Source organism: Nelumbo lutea, chromosome 3, assembly GCF_056320005.1.
Source record: "Nelumbo lutea isolate HS-2025 chromosome 3, American lotus-T2T, whole genome shotgun sequence".
Taxonomy (NCBI): domain Eukaryota; kingdom Viridiplantae; phylum Streptophyta; class Magnoliopsida; order Proteales; family Nelumbonaceae; genus Nelumbo; species Nelumbo lutea.
In genome coordinates, this window is record NC_142686.1 from 11,492,104 (window position 1) to 11,518,160 (window position 26,057).

Consider the following 26,057-nt stretch of genomic DNA (forward strand, 5'->3'; position numbering starts at 1 on the left):
AATTTTCCGGGTAAATGTATTTACAAAGGGTAAGACAACTCACACTTCACGAGACGAGGGCCTCTTCACATCTGGTGGGGTAATCCGACAGGCGACCGTCAGAGTATTATTTAAGTAATTTCAGAAATTATAGTGGATATTTAAGTATTTTTCAGACATATCAGGGCGTATTAATTAATTTTCTAAAATTTAAAAATAATAAAACACAATAAAAAAATCAAAATCTCCTCGCCCGACCAGACCTGAATAAATGTCTTCTTTTTCTTTCCACCCTCCTCACCTCAGTCTTCGTTGCCCTTCCCTTTACCGCTCCTGCAACCCCCTCTCTTCCCACGGTCAACAACCAGGAATTAAGCGCCGGCTACTTCGTTAGCAGCTCCCAGCCTGATCTCAATTAGGGTTCCTCTAATCCTACTACTACACACTATAAACAAGACATACTCTTCTCTGTAGCATAGAGCTGCAAGGATATGATGATCTCCTTCAGTCCTTCCTCCTAATTGGTATTGGGTCCTAAAGAAACACAGCAAATGGTCCTAAACCCAATCCCTGCTCTCTCATAATTCATTCTCTCGTTCGTTTGTTCGTCGATCTTGTTTTTTTCTCAAATATCCAAATCGGAGCCACATACATACAGAAGAAATGTGGGTGGATTGACTTTGTGCTTCATTTTAATTTTGTAACAGTAAACGTCTTTCATTTTTCTGTTTTTTTTTTTCTCCATTTGAATAAAGAAATTTGAAGAAGAAGAAGGACCATATACAATGACACTGCTAAAGCTGATGTGGTGGTTGTTCTTGTTCCAGGTTTAGCTGTGGACTAGAATTAGCGGATCTGATGGTGGCATCCAACCTCCTCCACCGTTCGTGGGCAGTCATTTCCGAACTATACAGCAGCGATCGTAACGAACCGAACTCACCGTTGACTCCACCATTCTCTGTTCGATACAAAACTTTTCAACAACAACAACAACAACCTGATTGCACAATCATTGCTTTCGTCCCTTCATCCTCTTCTGCCATACACCATCGGCAAGGAGGAGGTGGAGGTCTCTTCCTGTCATCCACTCTTCAACAAAACAACCCTCTTCTTCAGTTCCTCTGCACCGAGAAAAACCCATCTTTCCATATTAACGAAGAGGCCTTTGCTATCTTTACTTCTCTCTCTGATAAGCTCTCCTGTCTCCAACAACAGGTACCTCTCTTCCACCACTTCTCTTACTGCAGTTCCTCGGTTTGATATCTGGTATAGTGCCCTTTCCAGAGTTCCCTCTGCCAAACTCAAAGATCAGATGTTGAGCTCCCAACTCTGAGTTTGGCGATCCAGGATATTAAGAAACTTATTAGTTTTCCATTCTCCCGCCACTGAGACTAGTTGCTGGTTTTTCACTAGTTTCTAGATATAGTCATAAAATCTCAACAGGGATTTAGCTTAATTTGATTTTGTTTGCAGTTTAGCCCTAACTCCCGGCTGATCGTTACCGGTCATGGTCTAGGTGGAGCGGTTGCGTCTCTCTACACCTTATGGCTGCTGAACAATATCCCCCCAAACGCCGAGCCCCCGCTCTGCATCACTTTCGGTTCTCCACTGGTGGGCGACGATGGCCTCCGGAAAACCATACTCTGTCGCTCAACATGGAATTCTCGTTTTCTACACGTAGTTTCCCACGACGATCCCTTCCCTCGTATCTCCCTCTCAGAGCACAGTTATAAGCCTTTGGGTACATTTATGATGTGTTCTCCATCAGGCTGTGCTTGTTTGGACGATCCTGAATCAATTTTACGATGGATGGCGTTGACGGGGCCATCGGAGAATCCGGTAAACCCAGGCCAGGCGGACAACTGCGTGGATTATGGAACGATTTTGGGAAGACTCAAGGACAGTATAGCTAACAGGGCGGCAGTTTTGCAGATTGAGGGACCCCCGCTTCGGGCAAGCATTCTTTTACAACTTGAAGCCACGGGGTTTGGGGAAATACAGGTAATTCCTCCTCTCCTTGGCTTGGCTGCCTGCAGCATCGACTGTGAAGTGCGAACGGAACAGTCGAAGCTGGATAGGTCCGATTTCCAGCTCATCGATTGGAATATGGGTCATCGCCAAATCTAGAGGGAGCTCATTGATTTCCGAGTTCCGAGCAGTGGATGCCTCCATTTCCAATTAATGCTCGACTTCAGTGTTGACAGATAATACTCCGTTATAATCCGATTCTTAGAAGCTCTCCTCTCGGTTAAGGTACCCAGTTTGTTTTATCTGATAATCGGATTAAGTGGTAAAGTTTCAATTATCGATGGATAGGAAGGCAACGGGACAGGTTTTGGGTGATAAATTCTTATCCCTATCCTTTTTCTTACTTTGATTTGGAATAAATTCTTATCCCCAGTATTATTTCCATTAGGGATAAAAGTTGTCCTCCATCCCTAATTCTTGATGGGACGGGTTCTTCGTTTTGAATTTACAAAATTTTAGCTAATATTATTTTTTGAAAAATAAATAAAAATTTTAAAATAAAAATAATATTATATATATATTTAATATATAACCAGGGTCAGGGTGAGATGGGGACCTCATTCCTCATCTATTTGGTTAGATTCTTTTTTTGTAGTGTTTTATCTTTTTGGTGTATCTCTTTTTTGTTTATTTACCAAAAAGAATGTAAGATTTAAATAAGGGAATTGAATGAGGTAAAAAGTAGTAGTTTAGTTTACAATTTAAACTTCACAATTAAATATAGATTAAATTCGAAAATTAGTATTTTAGTCTAAATTTAGAATTATAGATGTTTTAATTTTTTTATATTTTTTGTATTTCTGTGTAAAAATAATTCTGATTTGTCACACTTACATTTTGTTTAATATGATAAATATATGAGGTCATACATGTGTTTGAACTTTTTTTGCAAAGTTTATATTTTATTTTTATTTTTATGTTTTATTAAGTTTTATTACATTAAAGGTTAGCATATTTGACCCAAAAGTTGAAATATTGATCTTTGCAAACAGTAAAATAATTTCATTTCAGTCAGTTATAAATTATGTATTTCATTTTCATTATCAATAAAAATAATTATTTTTATTACAATTTTTTTTTAATTTGATTAATAAAAATATCATGTGTCTAATTTTTTTCTACATTTTTGTAATTTTATATATTTATTTCTATTTTAAAAATTTTATTACCTAAGTATGACTTCATAGGTTGATAAATTTGATTCAGATAATTGAATTGCATAGCCACCACTTGGATAAAGAATGGTTTTGTTTTTGAGCCAGTTTTAATATATGGGTTTCTATTGTTAAAAATATTGAAATAAATCTAATTAGTAGCATTTATAAATGAATGAAGTTACATTTTTAACCCTTATAATTAGAGAATAGACTAAATATACAAACATGGGTATTCTTTAACCATATAAACTGGCATTAAAACTGTAATAAAATGACTTTTATACATTTCTCAAACAAAGAAATAGAATATAATTTTAGTCCAAAAAAACTCACTTTACATCAGTACTTTTATATATAGTATAGATGTATACTTTGTCTTTGATGTGCATTGTAATGAAATCTCAAGAAAACAATTTACTGTGAAATTTTCCATTTGTATTTCTATAACATTACGCCGAACCTTATCTCATTATTTTCTTTGACCTCTTCTTGTTACTGGTTCTCTACCCTATCCTTTGAAACTCATGGGCAGTTGCAACAGCAGCAACAGCTGAATCAGAGCAATTTGGTTACCGTCATGGAGAGATGGGTACGTGAAAAATGCCTAAACAAGGAGAAGCGTATCTCTGATGATAAGAAACTGAATGACGCGAAAATTTATATGGCCCATCTTGAATGGTACAAGAAGGTGTGTGAGTGTGATCCTTTTAAGGGCTACTACGACTGCTACAAAAGCAAAAAGTTCCCACGGGACATGGATGCTGCCAAGTTCAAGAATCATCTCACAAACTACTGGAAAACCAAGGTCGAAGAAGCTGAGAAACAGCCTAAGAAGGACGGCCTTCCCCTTCAAACGCGCTGGATCTTCGGAGGAACAAATTATAGAAGAATGGTCGAGCCGCTTGACATTGCCGACTACTATAACAAGGAAGGTAATAAGGATTACTTTTCCAATGGAAGATCTCCCCATTACAAACTGCTGGAAAAATGGGAGAAAGAGGCGAGAGGAGCAGAGCAACAGAAAAATGATGCAAGGAGACAGATTGCTAGCCTAACAGAGGATTCCTGCTTCTGGGCACATCTTGAGGAGGCTAAATTATCGTTGAAGAATGGAGAGAGTATTACTAATTTTGAGAATTACGTCATGACTTTGATAAACAATTTTGCAGTCTCAGGAGAGATTTTCAGGGAGAAGAGCAGCTTCATGGAATGGTGGAGAGCTTATGAGAGCATCCTACAGCCCCTGTATCGTTCTGAATTCACCGACTATATGAAAAATAAAACTTAACTACAGTACGGAGCTTAGCAGATTCACTCAATATGAGCCATCCAAGTAACTTACATGATTTGTATCAAAATGATTTTCCTGAACCAAAACAATAATTTATATGCTTCCAATACAAAATGTATGCTACCTTTTTTCAATTGATTCCAACTACATAAAATAACTCGCACACATACCTACACAAGCGTTAGATTACACTCAAACCAGAACAAAATTCTTTATCAGTCGTATTCTTTGTCGCATGGGATTTGTAGCTATTCCTCGTTGAGAAAAGAATGACTTTTTATGTTTGGGATGCTGGAGAGTTAGCCGTAAGCAGAGTCAGGATATTAACAGCCACAGACCACAGTAGCCAGCTATGCTACATGTTCTTTGCCGACAACTGGTTGAGTCAATTCCACATTCCTCCTCACTCATACACCCGTGATCAGCACGAGCGTCAGGGACGTGGCAAGCACTCTCAACCCAATGAGCAATACTTCCTCCCCGTGACAAGGTAGAAGCTGGACAGACTTGCAAAGACATTGAACTTGCACGTTTTGCCTGGTTCCTCTGTACACAAAAATCAAACACAAAAATCATTTCCCTTTCTCTTTTATGCCCCTAGACAGTTTAGATTGGCGCCTCACATGCACATCTCAGCATGCATTGGGAACATCTCCCATACTTACTTGAGAAGGTTATATAAATCAAGAACTGGTTATGTATAAAGAAACGAAACATCAACAAACAAACTACTACCTGGTTTGGTGGAGGGAGAGAGTATACTTAAGATCTGGCAGATCAGGTACATGTGTTTCTGAAATATTAGCACAAAGATCAGAGATGATACCTTGACGGAATTCCAGTTTCTTGGAATGAAGATCTCTGGAAGCCTCTCATGCCAAGCACTTAATACTGGAAGAGGGTGGCCCTCAGTTGTAAATATATAATTTTGATCAACCAAAAATGAATCATCAAAAAGAAGATATAGATATTTGCACCTACAGAAAAGGGAAATGAAAAGAATTATTTCAAATATAGCTGGTCCAACGAAATCAACCACTATTGCTTGCACAGAATTCTCACGTTTCAGCGAGGAAGAAGCTATGTTGATGATCTTCAAGTTGCATGGTTGTCACATCTTTAATGCTTGCAAAGCCACCTTCCACTTTGGTATATAAATTAAGAGAGTTTATAATTGATTGACCCACTTCCATGTACCAAGGATCTGGAATACATATAATAAGACTGCATAAGCATAAGTTGCAGGAAAACGAAACAAAAGATTGCTAATAAAATAACACATTTCTAGTGGACATTTCATATGAATATAGGGATTTGTCAGGTCAAAAGAGCATGTTCCTCATTTGCTAAAAGGCTGTCAATGCTAATCCAGTGGTAGACAACGACAAGCAACTGCATTGCCCACTTCCACCATATATGGGTTATTCTCAGCGGCGGAACCAGAAATTTTCTCTTGGAGGTGCACCTTTAAGAAGTATTCTCCATCTAAAATCTAACCAAAAAGTTCAGTTTGAAGTTTCTCTTAAGGTTAAGGTTAAAAAGTATGAACCCTATTTAACTTTGGGATGGATTAAGATTGAGGCATTGCCCAATCCAGCCCTACAACATAAAGTAAATAAGTCATTCCAATTCTAGCCCAACCTGAAAATCCAATTCAAACAAATTGGATTGGCATAGAAAAAAAAAATAATGGACTGTTAAAGATAGAATTGGGATTTCAAGAAATCAAATTGGGTCATCATTGAGATAAATAAATATTAATGTGACGCCCACCCAATTACATTTTCTCTTAAAAGTTTGGGGGGAGGGGGGAGGACCCCCCATGATATGGTTCAACATTCTCTACATCAGGATCAAATCAATAAAATTTTCTTATTTTTCATGTAGTAGTTGGTATTTTCTTAACTTCTTTGGACTAATTATCTTTTCTGTTAAACAAATTCCAAAATATAGATGTGTTACATAAAATTAGGAAAAATAAAGGATATTAAAGAATGATATCACAATTTTAAAAGGGACGACAGCATTGGCATCCTCTTCTCAATTCATTAATCTCTCATTGATAAGAGAAAACGAGAGAGTTTGAAATTCCTGAAACAAGTGAGAAACCAGACCTTTGGTGGCTTGATACAAGTAAAATGTGGATTCTGCCAACTCAGGGCGCAGAGGATAATATTTCTCTGTAGGATGCAATATTTCACGATCCAGCAAATACCTTTATGACATGTTCCCAGAGATTATTTTTACAAAGTTAGGAGACATGACCATTGTAAAAGAAAGCTAAATGTAAAAGGGCTATAAAATGATACCTTTCAGGTAACACACCAAATCTTTCCCAGACATGAAAAAACTCACGGTGTGAAGAGTTAGCAGCCAAAATGTCTCCAACAAGAACCTGTTTACAATATCTTAAAGATCAAGATACAACTTTTCCTTAAGCTTCCTACACTCAATCATGAAAATATCAAGGCCTGCCATCACTTGCCTGTAGACCAGGCCAAAATGCTTGAAGGCTGGTAAGCTGCCAGTAGGTTGCCTTTCCAGTCCTCATATCAGCCTCATGATACCTACAACAAAGTAATTACATTTTTGAAAATCACTTCAGGTAAAACTTTCCATAACATACTGAAACTATGAAGCTGCGAAAGTAGAGACTACCGACACATGCATACACAGGAGTTATATACCCTTGTCTGTTTAACTCTGAGTTTGAACATTATTATTTATCTTTTATTGACTTGGTAGTGATAAAAAATATTCTCTCTTCATTATTATGTGTCTGCATTATTAAAAGAAAGATTCCAGTATATATTTGGCATCATTCTTTTATTGAATATTGCAATCTAATATCAACTTTTATGAGATATCAATCAATATCTTAAATTTAGAACATATCCAGGACCGGGGTTGGACCATTCATCATAGAAGCAGAAGAACATTTCTTTTAAGGAAAAGGTAAACATTTGGCACTTTGTGGCATGGAGAATGTATACTGGAGAGAGAAAAAAAGCAATGTCCAGCACCGGAAGCAAGCATGAGGAATCACAGCTTTCATAGAAAAGGAAAAGAAATTGTGTGTGTGTGTGGGGGGGGGGGGGGACGGGGACGATACCTTTTATTATTTATTTAATGTCAGCAATATGCTCACGTAAGGAGATAACCAGAAGAGGAAGCACTAATGGTTCTCCCTTGCCTCTTCTCACCTGTGAATTCAACTCCCCCCTCCCCCAACCCAGGGAGAAAAAAATAGAAAAGAAGCAATCCATTCCCTTCATCAGTAGTGGTCAAAAGGCCACCTTTCTGATTTAACTAACCCTGATGATCTCCACAACTTTTCTTTCTGTTGTAAGTTTTGTTGACTGGAAACAAGATTGGATTATCCAAACAATTCCTGGAGTAAGAACATCCTGACAACTTGAAATAACAAACTATTAATATATGATAGATTTTTTTTTCCTTTTTTACTCCTTTATAGATTCAGGTTGAAAGACATGAATCCATAACCTAGAAGGTACTTTCTCTTGTAAGATTAAACAAGAGAAAATGGATATTACAATTAGCTGTTCCATTTATTACTACTTTAAACATAAGGTATCCACTCCCTACTTTAAACATAAGGTGTCCACTCCCTACATAAGTATTCTTTTTCTTTCATCTTATTCAAACATCACTTAAAGTATATAATTTCTTCTAGCCATTGCATGCACAAGGGGGAGGATCATGGACCAGTACGGCTATGCATGGATTTTAGTGGCTGTAAGTCCTTTTGCTTTACGCTTGTAGCTTTTCTACATATGCACATTAACCTGTGTATGGTTATCATGTATAAACAATTTATTGGCTCTAAATAATTGTCATCCCCTTAATCATAATCTTGGAACTCTCTAGTCACGTTGTTTGTTGAAATGTTGATTAGGCACTTTGGTTTGGAGGAGCATCGCAAGTGAGGTTTAGAAACTTGTTTAATATATGGTATATCCTAGTCAGATTCTTGTTGAGCAATGCCTAGCTTAGTTCTGAAAGGCATAAATGAAGATTCGGTATATCATCTTGTTGGGCTTTATTCCATCTTCATTGTTATATGGTTTCTAGCTTAAGAGGAATCTCACGGAATGTTGTGATATTTAGCATCACCTAGATTTTGCTCATAAAAAATATTTTTTATCAGAAATAATGATAAAAAAGGATTTTATTAAAATTTAAAAGTAACAGGATCTGTGTTATCTAAAGATCATAATAACAGGGGAAAGAACACAGCATGTGAAGGAATTAGGGATCCTGCTAACTGGAGAAAAAGGTTTCCTAATCAGATGAAATAGGAATGTTGCCAATAAGTCCCACCTATTTCTGAAGGAATCCTGTGGCTGATACAAATTGTCCATTGGATAGGTGAACCTCCAGATTGGCCATGCATCCACTTTCTCAGTCCACATCAACCATGTAATCACCCCACCTTACATCAGAGTTTCTCCCAAGTTACATAAGCCATCCAAAGTTTGAATGTTTAATTGAAAACTCATAAAGAAGGGATTATATGGCATTTAAGCTGAAATTTTCTCCATGAATAGAGAGCAGCAATAGAAACATATGACACCATTTTTACCCCTTAATTGTATTTCCAAGTGCAAGATTCCTGGAATGTTTGGACTGCCTAACTAAATGACCTGACTAGTAAACCTACCCCCAACAAACCAGATAACAAGAATTGGTCATCTTTTACCCAAACAATGATTGCTCATTCATTGAAGAAGCTGTCCCTGAACGAACTTTGAATCAGGACAAAGCAATTAAGACCAAGATATTTTATTGGTTAAATGGAGTAGGCCATACTGGCCCTAGCAATGGTAATGGTATTGAAATAGGTGAATTATTTCTAACATTCTGGCATTGATGTGGCCGTAACAAAAAGTCAGCAGTTGAAGTTCAGGCTTCATCAGATAGAGATGACTAATAGAAGAACCTTTGCATCATCCATAGCCTGCTAAATGTCATTGGTTAACCTTGTTGTGAAGGAGGTTTCCCCTTTGTTTAGTAGCCATTGATGGACAGAGATCTTGTTTCTATGACATTAAATATAAACTTAAGGGCAACTACAGAGATGCAGTTCTATAGTAACTGATGGAATTGCTAGCAGAGAGGCATATGAGAAGATAAATTAATATTTATTGATACCAGACAATCGTCAAATGATGTTCATTCATCTTGATTAATAGAGCATGCAAGCATTCTGGATTTAAATGCTCTAATTTTTATTTTGTGTTTCTTACTTTTTCTTTTCTAGTTTTTTTTTTTCAAACCTGTTCAGGGGGGTCAGTATAAGGTCTGTCTACCCCCTGAAACAGGTCAAAGCCCGAAACAATGCCTAGAATAGCGTATCGGTGGGTCAACGATACAATACATATTGGCTGATACAAGCCGATACTCTGCAAAATTTTGATCCTTGGGGTTTTCCCTCCCCAACCACCAAATTATGTAGTCACAAATTTTAAGTTGTGTCTCTGCAGATGGAGTAAATTTTAGGATATTGAAAAAGAAAAAGAAGAAAGTAAAAAAAACAGTCTTCTTTGTTTTTTGTTTTCTATTTTTCCTAAAAGTTCCACAAAGTGGATCCACATTTCTGTTATTGTATAATTAGTAGGAAATTTTCCATAACTCTAGCTTTTGGTTAGCTACAATGAAATGCATGTTAGGAACCAATCAAGGTATTGTTTCCATTATCAAGTAATAAAAAATGAACAATGTGAAGAAACAAGAGAACAAGTAGACAAAAAAAAATATCACTTGAGAAATGCTTGGTACAATACCACGGTCCATGCCGGAAATATTTCTGCACAGCAACATAAGCAGAACAGAACATGTCCCAGTATTCCTCCCTTCCAAAAAGAATGTGTGCTTTGATTAGATACTCATAGAAAGAATCAACCCCTACAAATTGTCCCCAGGAAACAAGCATCAGAAACATTAATATTTACCAACAATGACCATTTGACCTTAACAAGGCATTTCAAGTCAAAGAGAAGATTTCAGAAAGCCTATCAAACTCTTCAATTAACTTACTAAAATAGTAAATTTGAAAATTCAACTAAATATAAAGAAATGGTATGAACATTATCGTTTAAAATACACAAGAAAATACAAAGAGAGTGTACCAGCTCCAATGCCAGATGAATATTCTATCCACTCCCCTTTGACCACATCAAGTGTTGTGCCTAGGAGATCCAAAGGACTTCTCATGCTCCACAACTTACGAAGTGCACGCAAGGCTGCAGCCTCATATCTGGGGTCTCCAGTTAATCTTGATAAAGCACCCATTTCAAGAATAAGCGAACCTAAGTCCAAAAAAGCATGTAAAATAAGAAAGCTCGTTTATGGCAGTAACCACCTATAATTTTATCTTATACTGTAAACATAAGGTGTAACCTCGTACCACATCCTGACGTGCTTGTTTCAGTTGTCTCATTCTCCATCACTCCATACTGCCCATCACAGAATTTCACATTGATGTGGGGTCATAAAATACCTCATAAAAACAAAAACAACAAACTATATTAATACTTTCCAAAGTTCAAAACATTAGTTTATGTTGAAAACCTCATGTAAAGATGGAGTACCATTAATACTCTACGGGAGTACAGGTAAATGCATTTTCTGGTAAATGATAATGATGTTTTAAATGGGATTACTTAGCTCTGTTGCAACAAAAATATGGCCAAACATAAATTGCTAAAATTTTGATGAAGAGACAATCCTAATGGTTACAAGGAGGGGAATTTCAATCTTTCACACTTGAAAATAACTCTCAACTTGGATGATTCAGGTCAATATCTGCCATGGAGCCCTAGATGGGATGCATCAGAAGGTGGGTTCCAATCCCCTGCATGAGTACAAATGTACAGCATGCAGAAGTATTAGAGCATCCCCTACCTTGATTTCTTGACTTGTTAAAGGCACTTCAGCAGCATAACATTAAGCTGCAATTGAAGCATCACATACTCTTTATGTTCTTATTTCACTGTAGGACAAGTCAAAAGTTAGTTCTACTGCTTGTAAAAGACGCTTAACGAAATATGAAACTTGTTGTTAGTGTTATTATTTTATCTTTTCTGTTAGTGTGTTGTCAGCTTGTTTCTTTTATTCTTTTAATTAATTTATTATTAGGGTGTGCCACCAGGGGTATAAATGTAATCTCCCATTTATTATTATGTTATATCATTATAAATAAGAAGCTGGGTGCCGCCAGCAATACTTTTTGACTCCCAAACTATTTTCCCTCTCTTCTCTCCTCTCCTCTCCCTTTTCTCTTTTTTCTCTCTCTCTAAGAAAGAAAATAAGGTATCAGAGCAAGGTTCTGGGCAATAGGAGTCCTATGTTCTCTTCAGAATCACATTCATCCACCCAGTTTTCTGATTTCTTGGACAGTGAAGGCAAGAAACCCTAATCGGACTGTGTAGAACAACTTGTTCCTGTTTCTTCTGGGTTCTTCCTTGGTCGTAGCACTAAGGGGTGTGTGATCCCTTTTGTCACAGGTATATGCTGTGATGTGTTGGTATGTGTAATGGGTAGCCCAATAAAGACAGAGATTTAAATATCTGGATTGTTTGCTTGCTGTCAGTGAGTTTCAGCAATATTTTATTACTTCTTTCTGGACTATTTGATTGTTCCTGGACTGTTTAGTTGCTGTTGTGCATTTCAGTGGTGTTTGGTGTTTAGTGCCCGGATTGAGACTGTGAAAGGTACTTGTTCAGTGGGGACTGGTCGTGTGCATCTGTAGATCAGTTTCTTGACTTGTAGTTTGTGTTGCTCTCAATGGAAAATGATGACTCTACCTCATCCGAGGTTACATCAACCCATGGATCAACTGGTATGGGAGGTGAAAACATGATGTTTCCTATGCCAATTAACCCTTTAAATGGCCTGAACTACTTGGAGTGATCTAAAGGTGTAAAACTGCACGTAATAACAAGGGAAAAGCTGGTTACATATGTTTTGGAGTAGCTACAGTAATCCGAACCAGTGAAGAAGGAAGAAGAAGATGAGGAAGAAGACAAGAGAAAGAGAGAACAGGAGGGTTTAGTCGAAACTCATTCGTCTCCCATTCAGTCAACCTCCTTATGTTTATTAGGTTCTAATTACACTTACAAAGACTAAATTGCCCTCACTTAAGTGTGGGGCAGAGTACTCTAATAAAACAGCCACATAAGCAAAGTACTTAACTAACATGAGATTACTAAACTACCTCTATTCGGCTCACTCTAACACTCCCCCTCAAGCTGGAGAATATATGTCATATAATCCCAGCTTGTTACATAGATGGTTCACTTTCCTGAGTTTAGAACTTTTGTAAACAAATCTGCCCATTGATCATTCGAGCTCACATGTTCTGTGTTTATCTCTCCAGCAAGGACCTTCTCCCTCACAAAGTGGCAATCAACCTCTATGTGCTTTGTTCTCTCATGAAATACAAAATTGGATGAGATATGGAGTGCAGCTTGGTTGTCACACTACAGTTTCATAGGTTTATCCATGTGAAACCCAATTTCTTGTAGAAGATTCCTCAACCACACTAATTCACAGGTAGTATGTGCCATGGCCCTATACTCAGCTTCAGCACTACTTCTGGCCACAACCATCTGCTTTTTACTCTTCCACGTCACAAGATTTCCTCCAAGAAATGTGCAATAGCCCGTAGTAGATCTTCTATCATTCACTGAGCCTGCCCAGTCTACATCTGTATACCCCACTACTTCAAGTTTTCCTCCAAGTTTATACAATAGTCCACGACCTGGAGCTCCTTTCAGATACCTCACAATTCTAAGAATTGCATCCCAGTGAGGTATACGAGGGTTCTACATGAATTGGCTCACCACACTGACTACAAAGGATATGTCGGGTCTCGTGATAGTCAGATAGTTCAGCTTCCCCACTAGTCGTCTATACCTTCCAGGATCTTCAAATACTTCTCCTATATCACTGCTCAACTTAACATTTGGTTCCATAGGGGTCTCATCCGGTTTTTCACCTAATAGTCATGTTTCTTCCAATAGATCAAGAACATATTTTCTTTGGCACAGATTTACACCTTGTTTTGACATGGCAACCTCTATTCCCAAGAAATATTTCAATGTTCCAAGATCTTTTGTTTGGAAATGATTTTGCAGAAATACCTTTAATTTGCCAATCCCCGATTTATCACTGCCAGTAATGACAATATCATCCACATAGACCACTAATAGAATCTTCCTAGCTTCTGAGTCATAGCTGAACATTGAGTGATCTACCTGGCACTACTTCATTCCAAAACTCTTCACCACTTCACTGAACTTCCCAAACCAAGCACACGGCGATTGTTTCAGCCCATAAATTGCCTTCTTCAATCTGCATACCTTACCATCCTCCCCCTGAGCAACAAACCCAGGTGGTTGCTCCATATATACCTCCTCCACAAGATCACCATGGAGAAAGGCATTATTTATATCAAGCTAAAACCGAGGCCAATCATACATAACTGCCAGGGAAATTAGTACACGAACAGAACCAATCTTAGCCACCGGAGAGAATGTCTCCATGTAGTCCACTCCATACAACTGTGAGTAACCTTTAGCAACAAGTCTGGTCTTCAGACGCTCCACACTACCATGTGGCAAGTATTCCACAGTATACACCCATTTACATCCCACAGCATGCTTACCAGGTGGGAGAGTAGTAAGTTCCCACGTTTGAGTATGTTGAAGAGCAGAAAGTTCCTCCACTGCCCGCCGCCAATCAGGTGAACTAAGAGCTTCTTGAACATTGTTAGGCATGGAAATAGAGGATAAAAGGGAAACAAACTAGCAATGTGATGTAGAAAGACGAGATAATGAAACAAAATTGGAAATGGGATGGAGGGTAGAACTGCGTTTACCTTTCCGTAAGGCAATGGGTAGGTCAAGGTCTGAAGGTTCAACAATAGGAGCCATGAGAGGATCCGCAGATGAGATAAAAGCTGGAGGAGGGGCCGGTGTCGTTTGACGTGTACACACTTGCCGGATTGGTGGACGTTCGGTGGTGATCTGCATGGGATGAGGTAATGAGTCTCCTCCAACAACAGCATCTGGAACTGGATCATTGACAGGGAGAGGAAGAGGAAGTGCGGGTGGAGACAAAGGCGCTTCAGGACTTGAGAAGAAGGGGACTGACTCAAAAAAGGTGACATCAGGGCAGACATAGCACTTCCGGGTAATGGGATTATAACACTTGTACCCTTTTTGAGTCCGTGAGTAGCCAAGGAAGACATATTTAATTGAGCGTGCATCCAGCTTGTCTATTTTAGGGCTCAGATTGTGGACAAAGCACACACAACCAAAGATACGAGGAATTAATGGGAATGGAGATAAAGTGGGAAACAAGATAGAGAAGGGGAACCGACCATGAAGGATGAAGGAGGGCATCCGATGAATGAGAAAACATGCAGTGAGTACAACATCACTCCAAAAACGTTTAGGAACATTCATGTGGTGAAGAATAGACCGAGCAGTTTCAAGAAGCTGACGGTTCTTCCGTTCAGCTACCCCATTTTGTTGAGGGGTGTATGCACATGATGTCTGATGAATAATGACATGTTGTTCTAAATACTATTGAAATGAAGTAAGAAAGTATTCACGACCATTATCTGAACGGAGAATTTTGATTGGAATACCAAATTGTGTGTGTATTTCAACATGGAATTTTTGAAAAATGGAAAACAATTCACTTCTTTCTTTCATTAAGTAAATCCATGCCATTCTTGAACAATCATCAATAAAGGAGACAAAATACTTGTACCCATTATAAGACTCTATTTTGATTGGACCCCAAACATCTAAATGAACCAAAGAAAAATGACTCAACATACGACTCTCAACTCTTGGATTGAAGGACACACGACGATGTTTCCCAAACTGACATGACTTACATTGCAAAACTAACAAATGACTCAATGACGGGACCAAAATCTTGAGAGCCTTGAGAGATGGATGTCCTAGTCGGCAATGCCATTGTAGAGGAGTAAGTGAAGTCTGAAGGGCAATTGAAGATCCACCACCGTCAAGATAATACAGTCCACCAGATTCATGCCTCCCACCAATCTTCTTCCCCATCTTGAGATCCTGAAAAACACAAGTGGAAGGAAGGAAGGTAACAGAACTGTTAAGAGCTTTGGTTATTTTACTAACAGACATAAGATTGAATGGAAACTTAGGGACATATAAAACAGATGATAAGGGCACAGAAGCCATGTCAACATTACCAACACCACATATGGGAGATGAGGACCCATTGGCAAGTGTAACAGTTTGTGATGTGGAGGTTTTAGAAAGAGAAAAGAACACACCTGGAGTCCCGGTCATATGATTTGAAGCTCCAGAGTCAATAATCCAGGGAGGGGTTTTAGATGACATGCAAGTAATATCTGATTGGGCAAGTGTGGCAGTGGTATGCTGCGAAGTAGTTTGAAGGAACCGTTCATACTCATCACGTAGTACGCTCACCATTTCCCTCCCAGAGGTAGATGTAGATGTGGGAGGAGTTCGGTTTGTCGGTTTACTGTCACTGATATCAACCTCACCTGCTACAGCATGATTAGCCCATTTAGAGGGAGGGCCATGTAGATCATAACAGAAATTCACTGTGTGTCCCTCTCTACCACAATGAGTACATTTCATTGTAGAGTTATTCTTCCCTCTGCCACGGCCTCCCCCTGAGTCACGACCACCCCAACTAATCATGGAATTGCCACGGCCTCCTCGGGGAGCATGACCTCCCCCTCTTGTACTATGTCCAACCCCTCTAGCTGTCACAAGTGTTGACCTATCAGACTGTGTGGAGTTTTCTGTCTGTCCCAAAGAAATTCTACGAAGCCTTGAGAATACTTCCTCAAGTGTAGGAAGAGTAGAGCACCCCAATATTTGGGCTCTAACTGGTTCATATTCCGACTTCAGCCCCACTAAAAATCTTTAACGTCTAGTTGCTCCCTTTGTTGTTGCTGAACTTTAATATCCGGAGTAAGGGGGTGATAGACATTGAGTTCATTCCTTATATTCTTCATGCTGGCATAGTACTCTTCTAGTGTTTTGGTTCCTTGTTATAAATCAAAATACTCCTGATAAAGATGATACACTCTTGTTGTGTTATCTTGTCCAGAATATAGCTTCTTAGCATGCTCCCATATATCCTTAGCCGTATCAAGGAACATGAAGTTGGCACTAATTTTGGGTTCCATACTATTCCACAGCCAAGTCATGATTTGAGCATCTTCTTGCTCCCAATCATCAAACCCTGGAGAGTCCTCCGGTGGCTTCTCATCTCTTACATGCTTTAATTTCTTCTTTGCCTTGAGAAACACTTCCACTGATTTAGCCCATGGAACATAGTTCTCCCCATTCAGCTTAATTGAGGTCATTTGTACCCCTAGGTAGTCAGAGGAAATTACCACATTAGGTTTCTGATCATTGTAGCCATCTCCTATTGCTGCCATTGTACTCTTTCACAGTTGCCTCTAACCTTACTTCTCAGCTACAAGCTGATTGATGTTGTTCACAGTTTGATACTTCAGCACCTATTGCAGCCCCTAAACACAACAGTGGGAGCACACATTTGTTCTTCTTCACACTACTGCTGACTTCACACACCTACGACCCACATAAGCATCACAAGCACCACAAAACAACAGTAGGCCCTCTTACAACCACTCAATAATAAAAAAAAATTGTGCATCACAAGCACCACAACACAGTCAAACTGCTACACCCAGTTCAGATTTGTTTAACACACTTAAGAGGGCATTACACGACCACAAGGAGCTTGGCAAGGTCGCTGCATTCCACCTTACACCACTCGGCCAGTTCAGACTTGTTTAGCACACTTAAGAGAGCATTACATGACCACAAGGAGCTTGGCAAGGTCACTGCATTCCACCTTACACCACTCGGCCACCTACAGCAGCCCTAACACCACTCAACAACTCACAGCAGCCCTACACCATTCGGCTACTGCACACACAGCCCTTCTTAGGGCAACAATGAACCTAGTTCTCTAGGTTCTAATCAGTACTAACTGATTCTTGAAGGGTTCCTACCCAGAAATACCAGCAACACAAAATGACTAAATAACCAACCTTCCTTTGAGAGTATCAGCCAACCATTCACTGCTGAAATCACCTTCCTTGATGAAGAAAAACTATGCGCAGCAGAGAGCAACGAGCCATGATGTCTCAGACCTAGGGCGAACCAGCTCTCTCCATTAACTAACCAGAAATGAAGAAGAGGGTGTCACGAACACAGTTGAGATGCTTTGCAAGCGGAAGCAAGTCAGAAACCTCGCTCTGATACCATGTTTTGGAGTAGCTACAGTAATCCGAACCAGTGAAGAAGGAAGAAGAAGATGAGGAAGAAGACAAGAGAAAGAGAGAACAGGAGGGTTTAGTCGAAACTCATTTGTCTCCCATTCAGTCGACCCCCTTATGTTTATTAGGTTCTAATTACACTTACAAAGACTAAACTACCCTCACTTAAGTGTGGGGCAGAGTACTCTAATAAAACAACCACATAAGCAAAGTACTTAACTGACATGAGATTACTAAACTACCCCTATTCGGCTCACTCTAACAACATAAATGAAAGGGTGAAATAACCCAAAAGTGGGACTGCTGAATATGATAGGCGGGACCAAGATAACAATATGGTGATGTCTTGGCTTCTTGCAGCCATGGAACCTGATGTGAAGAAGAACTTTATGTGGGCAGATACTGCTAATGAAATATGGGAATAGGGTAAAACCACTTATTCTGAGCAAAGACATTATGCCAAGATTTACCAATTACAAGCTAAATCCTCAACCTGTAAGCAGGGGAACCGTAGTTTGTCAGCTTATTACTCAGCCCTTACTTCAGTATGGAAGGAATTGGACCACTATCAGGCTATAGAATTGAAGCGTGATGATGATGTTAAGGCCTATAAGAAGCTACTTTCTTAGCAGCGGGTTTTTTCCTTCTTGTTGGGGATAAACCCCCGTATATGAACCTCTTAGAGTCTAGATTTTAGGCAGTAAAGAGTTGCCTTTAGTTCAAGAGGTGTATGCCCTGGTCCAATTTGAAGAACCTAGGCGAATTGTGATGGTTACAACTGAGGGAGAGCAACGAGTGGCATTGGTTGCAATGGGTGGTAACAATATGGGAAAGAAAAGTTACTCCAAGAAGGTTGATGATAAAGACAACCTTCGTGGTAAGTTAGACCCTCCATCTATTCCATGTATCTTTTTGAGGTATCCCTCATCTTGAAAGGGTTGCTGGTGCTTTGATCCCATTAGTCATAAGTTTTGTCTCTATGGATGTTTCCTTCTTTGAGTCTTAACCATTCTTCCCTGCTTCTCCTCAAGAGGAGAGTAGTGTGGAAGAGAAGAAGTATGTCTTGGTCCATCAAGTCTCTCTTCCTTCTATTCCAGACCCTTCTCCCTTTCATGTATTGCAACGTAACACCGCAGAGATTAGCAATGTAACAAAGATGTGGAGCCACCAAACATTGAGCAACCGACACCTTCAGACTCCTAGGAGGTAAGTCCAAATGAACTAGGCACTAGTGCACCTATTGATACCCCTGCTCCCATTTGGGTTGTGGATGACCTTGATATTCCTACTGCTCAAAGAAAGGGAGTCGGGTCATGCACTACCAAACACCCCACTACCCAATATGTTTCATATGATCACATTTCCCCCTCATACCGAGCCTTCCTATTTGCATTTGATTGCATCCTTGTACCCAAAAATGTTACAGAGGCCTTAAAATACCCTGAATGGACAGATGCTATGGAGGAGGAGATTAATTCCTTCCATAAAAATCAGACTTAGGAGATGGTGGATCCTCCAAGGGGAAAGACCCAGTGGGGTGTAAGTGGGTGTTTACAATTAAACACAATGCGAACGAGAGTGTTGAAAGGTACAAAGCAAGATTAGTAGCAAAAGGGTACACTCAAGTCTATGGAGTTGACTATAATGAAATGTTTGCTCCAGTAGCTAAGATGAACTCAATTCGAATTCTTCTATCATTGGCTGCTAACCTTGACTGGGAATTGCATCAACTGGACATAAAGAATTCCTTTTTAAATGGTAACCTAGAGGAAGAGGTGTGCATGGTTCAACCCCTAGGATTTTGTGCCAAGGGAAGTGAAAATAAGGTGTGCAAGTTGAGAAAGTCTCTTTATGGTTTAAAACAATCTCCCAGGGCTTGGTTCAGTAAGTTTCATATGGTAGTTCAGCAAGTAGGATTCAAGCAATGTTAGTCTGATCACACTCTCTTTGTGAAGAGATGTTAGGAACCGGTTGTTGTGTTGATAGTATATGTGGATGATATCATCATTATAAGAAATTGGAGCTCATAAATACAAAAGTTGAAACAGTTCCAAGCATCTCAATTTGAGGTGAAAGATCTGGGCCCATTAAAGTACTTTCTTGGAATTGAAGTTGCCCGCTCAAAAAGGGGCATCTTCATTTCTCAAAGGAAGTACACCCTTGATCTTACAAGACATAGGCAAGTTAAGTGCAAAGCTAGCAGATACTCCAATGGATGTCAACCATAAATTGGGTGACTGTGATGGTGAACCTCTAAAAGATGTGAAACAATTACAAAGGTTAGTGGGAAGGCTGCTTTATTTGTCCATGACCTGTCCAAACATTGCTTATTTAGTTGGGGTTCTAAGCCAATTCATGCATTCCCCTAAGAAACCACACATGGAGGTAGCAAAGAGGATACTTAGGTATTTGAAAAAGTATCCAAGAACAGGTCTGGTATTTAGTAAACATAATCATTTGAAGATGTTGATTGGAAAAGTGTTGTGGATGACAGAAAGTCCACAAGTGGGTACTGCACATTTTTGGAAGGAAATCTAGTGACATGGAGAAGCAAAAAACAAAGTGTGGTAGCAAGGCCAAGTGCTGAAGCGGAATATAGAGCTATGGCACATGGGGTGGCTGAAGTACTTTGGCTAAAAAATCTTCTAGGGGAGCTTAGAGTTACTGCTCATAATCCTATGTCACTTTACTGTGACAACAAGGCAGCCATAAGCATTGCCAACAATCCTGTCCTGCACAAGAGGACCAAGCACATTGAAGTGGACAAACACTTCATAAGGGAAAAATTGGAAAAGGGAGAAATTCGTACTCCTTATGTCAACTCCAAGGAGCAACTAGTTGATATCCTCACAAAGGGGCTTCCATATTCACAACACAATTAGTTGTGTGACAAGTTGGGCATGATAGACATATTCAGCCCAACTTGAGGGGGAGTGTTGCTAGTGTTATTATTTTATCTTTGTTGTTAGTGTGTAGCCAGCTTATTCTTTTCTTCTTTTAATTAGTCTATTATTAGGGTGTGCCGCCAGGGTTATAAATGTAATCTCCCATTTATTATTATGTTATATCATTATAAATAAGAAGTTGGGCACCGCCAGCAATACTTTTTGACTCCTAAACTATTTTCCCTCTCTCTTCTTCTCTTCTCCTCTCTCTTCTCTCCTCTCCTCTCCTCTCCCTTTTCTCTCTCCCCAAGAAAGAAAATAAAACTCTTATCCATGCACTATATATTGCATAATTCATGCCCCATCATGTATATTCCCACTTTTTCATGCATATTCTTTCCAAAGGTAAAGAAAATTTGGTGATTACAATAGGCCACTATATTAACTTGGGAATGAAATGTAGTGGACTGAAGTTTTGTTTTTAGGAAGTACCTTAAGATTAATCCATGCATATGGCAATCCTGTTGGAGTATCAAATGCACATAGGAAGCGCTGACCTAAATCTTCAGCTAAAGTAAGTAACTGGTTCTTGTATTTCCCTTGAACCAACCTGTTTGAAGAATCAGTTGCAAGAATATGAGCAGAAACAAGCCCTCCCAAAACTCTTATGTTGCACTACACAATTGCGAGCAAGAGGGAAGACACCATCAGAACACTTCATGGTTAACATAACTCAATGTGCACAAGTAATACCATTCAACTTACAGCTGGCAACCATCAGGTAAAATGGTTGCCATTATCACCTTTTTCAGTTTCGCTTTCTCAGTTTTAGGAAGATTTTTTTTATCAACTCAGTTTTAGGAAGGTTGGTGTCTATTAATATGAAGCATTTGAGTTGGATACCTCAAACAGGCTTATCCTTGCATCAACATCGAAACTAAGATTTTCAGAGAGCCAAAGAACTGCCCTTTCAAATTCTGTGTTGTTACCCAACACAACAAGACTGCCACAAGCAGAAAGAGAAGAAAAAAAAACACAATCAAGAGTTAGAACTGTTGCATCAAAATAGTGAGGCCATGCATTTCTTTTCAAAATATCAGCACAAAACAAGAAAACAATGAGGTGAACCAATCCTTACCTGGATAATGATTCGATAAGTGTCAAGGCTGACCCATTGTAGTTCTGAGGTAAGTGTTCTAGCTGAAAGGTGAGGAAAAAGAGAGAATTTAGAAAGGGTTGTTAAGATTTAACCTATAAAGAGAGATGTCAGGTGTATAGTTATCACCTTCAAATTTCCAAGTTCACTAAGTGAGTCTGTGAATGTCTTACTAAGAGGCTTTAGTTCATCATGCTGCAAATAAGTAGAACAGTCATTCACAACTTTGTACACTGTATAAGAATTTATAGAACTCCAACAAGCATCGCCAAGTTCCAACTAACCGGAAATGCATGAGTCAGGTAGTTGTCATATGCATGGTAAAACCTGAAGAAAACTGCTAACATGTAAGCAACAATGGCTCCTTTCGCAGAGCAGATATTCAAGGATATGTTGGCTTTCAACATGATAATAAAAGAAAAAGATGAGAATGAATGGCACCAACAAGCAAGTGGTGTTTCAGTTGGTCACGATTTTAGGAAGTTTAGATTATGTACTGGAAGGATGTAGAGAATTTTTAATTTGAGAATAAACCTTGTGCCAGTTACCTCCAAAAAAATTTGGATTTAACTTTCACGAGTTGTAGTTCTAGTATCAGCATAAAAGTTAATATTCATCAACACGACCCAATTGGGAAAGAACAGAATCCCGTCATTAAAAGAGAAACAAGAAACCATATGTTCAAGCTAATAACTTTATAACAATTATATTTTACCAAAGGCTCAGTTTGGAAAAAGTACAAATACAAATATGTACTCCTTCCAAGCTGAGCCTTATGAAGAATTTTAATCAGAAAATATTGATTTTTCTATAGAAAGCGCACCATACGAATAATTCAATGCATCATCATTAAAAAAAGAGCCCATCATAGAATGGAAAATTTTTAAACAATGATGATAGTGTTGATGGATTTTAAAACAAGTCAACCTCCATTGAACCTAAATATGATAATTGTTTTTGTAGAAAACCTAGACTTGGTAATTTATAAAACAAACAGACCCCATGCAGCAGAGAACTCAAATTTTGTGGTTTTTAAACAGAAAAGGAAGCAAAAGGGACCCGACGATTTACTTACATTTTCCGGACCTTCTCTCTCATATATCTCTTCTTTGTTGCTCGAAAATCGAGTTCACAGTGGGCTAAGTTGAAAATGGTGAAAGAAATCAACAGAAAAAGGTGAACCCATGTCCTAAATCCGAAAGTAGATTCGCGAGGTAACATGTTCTTGATCGACTTGAATGTGGTTGCAGACAGAAGATTCAATTGTTTTCGTCGAAAGAAGAGAAGAAACGTGCAGCAACGAGTAAACTCTACGGTAAGAGATTTCAATGGATTTACGAGGAAGAGTGAATTGAGGAGATGGAGATCCTCTTTGTATGAATGAGCTCCACACTCGACCACCTGGGATATGGTTAATATCTTAAGATTCTGCTTAAATTTTATTTAGCTGACAGTAATACCCTCCATAACGTTGACATGAAAAGGATCGGATCCGAAGCGGGCTCAACCATGCATGGATCCAGGGATGGGGGTCGGATCCTATACGGATCTCATAAGACCTCTATCCATTTATCCATCCATTGCGGAGATTAGTAGATTACGGACACTATAGTTTGATACGTTGGCTTTGGGATTGAAGTGGATCAAGAAAGGATACTGTAAATGCATGCATTTAGCCTGCGTCTTTTTCGCATATTTTTCCTAATTTGAAATAGGAAAATACAGGGAAAAGAAAGGTTATTGGAGAAAATAGAGGTTTTTTTTAGGGATGGGTTTTGGGATTCTAAACCTATACGGCTATTAGGCTAAACTTGACCTTTCCCAACCTGCATAATGTTGGAAAGCATATAAACTTTATGCATTAGTTGTTAAATTTACTAATACTTTGAATCTTATTTGAATGATAATAGTTTATATATTTTTTTACATGTATTTAATCAAATAATTGAAAATTTTGTTGTTGTGTTATTTTATTTTTTTATTGCTTACATATAATAAGAATAATAGGAAATTAGATGTGGATTAAGTCCAACCTGCCCTACTCTTGAATGCAAGGAGGATAGGGTTAGGGAAGGTTTTGTGTTTTCATGTGCAAAGAGGGTCTAGACTCTCAAAATTCAACCTGCTATAGGTTTGGGGGCAAGTACGAAGTGAAAGGTTTAAGAATGGGTATAGGGTTTAGAATTTACGAAACCCTCCCCAAACCCACTCCTTTGCCATCCCTAGAGGTTATGTATAGTTAAGTTACATGAATTAAAAAAAAAAAAAAAAGTGTGGTATATTTTGTGTGGATAAATTTTAATGGGTTGGATGGGCCCCGCGCCTGAAGCAGTGCATTATGTACATGAGTTAAGACTGAAGAAGAACTTGCAGCCCGTAGTATAGGATTCTGCAATTCCACCTCTAATAAATATAGCAAGGAACTCTAATATTTTCACGGACTCACAAGCTAGAAGGAACATGGTAAAAAATAAATTCATTAAAGGAACCCGATAGGTGATACAATGAGAGAAAATAAATTAAGAAAACTTAGTAACAAGAAGAGAAAACCATCTAGTGACACTAATAGGAAGACATGATACACTTAGATTGACTATGTGCATACCAAAAGGACATGAATTGAAGTAGTAAAAATCATTTAACAGCTCATAATTTAACGATTGATATGACATCAAACAAAATAGAATGGCAAAATAGTAATCATGCAACTGGCCCCATATGGTTTGGGACAGGGCTTAGATGATGATGATGATGATGATGATACCATAGTTCACTCCTGATCTCAACTTCATCCTTATCTCAATCCTTATAACCAATTTATAATAATTATTCAACATTTTACTTTCTTTAAACATATACTAAAATAAATAAAAAAAAGTATTATTGGATGGGCTCGGTTTGTGGTGCAAATATGATCTGGATACAAATTTTGCACCCAGTTCAGTATTGCATCCATTTGTGTGTGGTTTCCTACTTCAATTCTCTTTGGTTTAAATTGGGTACATCATCTTGCTTCTTAGTTCTTGCCTCACTCCTAAAAAATAACTCCATCCTTAGGGATGCACTTTATTTCCATCCAGTCCAGATTGGATCATGATCCAATCCTTTTGCACTTCTATTCATCCTATCTCTATTCTATTTTTCAGGGACTAACACACTTTATTTACTATTTTATTTATTATAAATACATAAGAGAAAATCAAATCAAGAGCAAAAATAAACCAGAATGTACATTTAACCTATTTGCACTCCCATACATTTACATCGGTGCAAATAAAATTCATACAGCAAATAAACTGAGCCATAAGCACATTAGTAGGAGACAAACTTGGCACACCATACCACTCTTTATTAAAATTCTAATAATAAGGGAAATGACCTGCCTACATTCTTAGTAATAGTAGACTATGTATTCTGTCCATTCCTCCCATGATACTCGCAAGTCTGAACCAACATTAGGTAATGGTCCATATATGGTATTGCTTTATGACAAACTCCCGAGCTGGCAGTATCTTTCAGCCCATGGGCTGATAATGGCTAAAACTGATTTTAAGGTCCATTTTTTCAAACAGGCTGGAGTGGACTTCACATTGCTCCGAGAAAGATCAGTCCATGTGTTACCTCTAGTATAACCTGGCAGATTAGCTAGGCCCAAAATCAGCTTGTACGAAAGATTATAGCTATCTAATATCACAATTACGACTGTTCTAGGTAAGCAGCCAAAAAGTAAGCAATGGGATGAACTTCTTGGATAAATGCGGTTGTACTTTAGTGTAAGAATGTCCGACTCGATCAAACCGATCAATTTAGACCGATCCAACCCCAACCCGAGTCAGTCGGGTTTTTATCAGTATTGGTCGGTTTCGGGTTGGGCAAATATATAAACTGATATATTGGGTTGGTTTTGATTTTCTTGTGTGAAAATTGAAATCAACTTGACCCGAACCGAACTAGTAGACTAATTCGGTAGTTCCTAATTTGAGTAGTTTCCTACTTAACTATAACTAGTCTTCTACTAGAATTAGAAAGCCCATTAGGCAATTACAATTAGAATTCAATTAGGCGTCCTTTTGTACAGGAGCAAAACCAAAACCGACCCAAACTGACCCAACCCGACTCAAACCGACTAGGTCAATTTGGCCTATCAGTGAGTCGGTTTCGATTTCCACCTCAAGTAACCCGACCAGGTCGGGTCGGTTGGGAA

At 38.6% G+C, this 26,057-nt stretch overlaps 2 protein-coding genes across 3 annotated transcripts; one reads left to right on the top strand and one right to left on the bottom strand.

Moving 5' to 3' along the window:
* Positions 1–230: 230 nt before the first annotated feature.
* LOC148862938 (senescence-associated carboxylesterase 101-like) lies at positions 231–4,589 on the top strand. Of its 2 annotated transcripts, none has more exons than XM_088977474.1 (4): positions 231–644; positions 807–1,194; positions 1,453–1,980; positions 3,697–4,589. In XM_088977474.1, coding segments are annotated over exons 1-4 (1,674 nt in total). In that variant the 5' UTR covers positions 231–642; the 3' UTR covers positions 4,453–4,589. The 2 variants fall into 2 exon arrangements, with proteins under 2 accessions (XP_088833600.1, XP_088833601.1); XM_088977475.1 differs by having other exon boundaries at positions 548–685.
* Positions 4,511–23,282, bottom strand: LOC148862939 (alpha-mannosidase I MNS5-like). Its single transcript, XM_088977476.1, has 15 exons — positions 22,929–23,282; positions 22,138–22,180; positions 21,983–22,048; positions 21,836–21,897; positions 21,601–21,700; positions 21,190–21,372; positions 10,883–10,931; positions 10,605–10,784; positions 10,260–10,380; positions 6,941–7,022; positions 6,765–6,850; positions 6,570–6,670; positions 5,518–5,659; positions 5,282–5,432; positions 4,511–5,001 (listed from the first exon to the last, which is right to left on the bottom strand). Exons 1-15 carry the CDS (start codon positions 23,072–23,074, stop codon positions 4,771–4,773), a joined length of 1,743 nt encoding a protein of 580 aa, XP_088833602.1. The 5' UTR covers positions 23,075–23,282; the 3' UTR covers positions 4,511–4,770.
* Between the last annotated feature and the right edge of the window lie 2,775 nt (positions 23,283–26,057).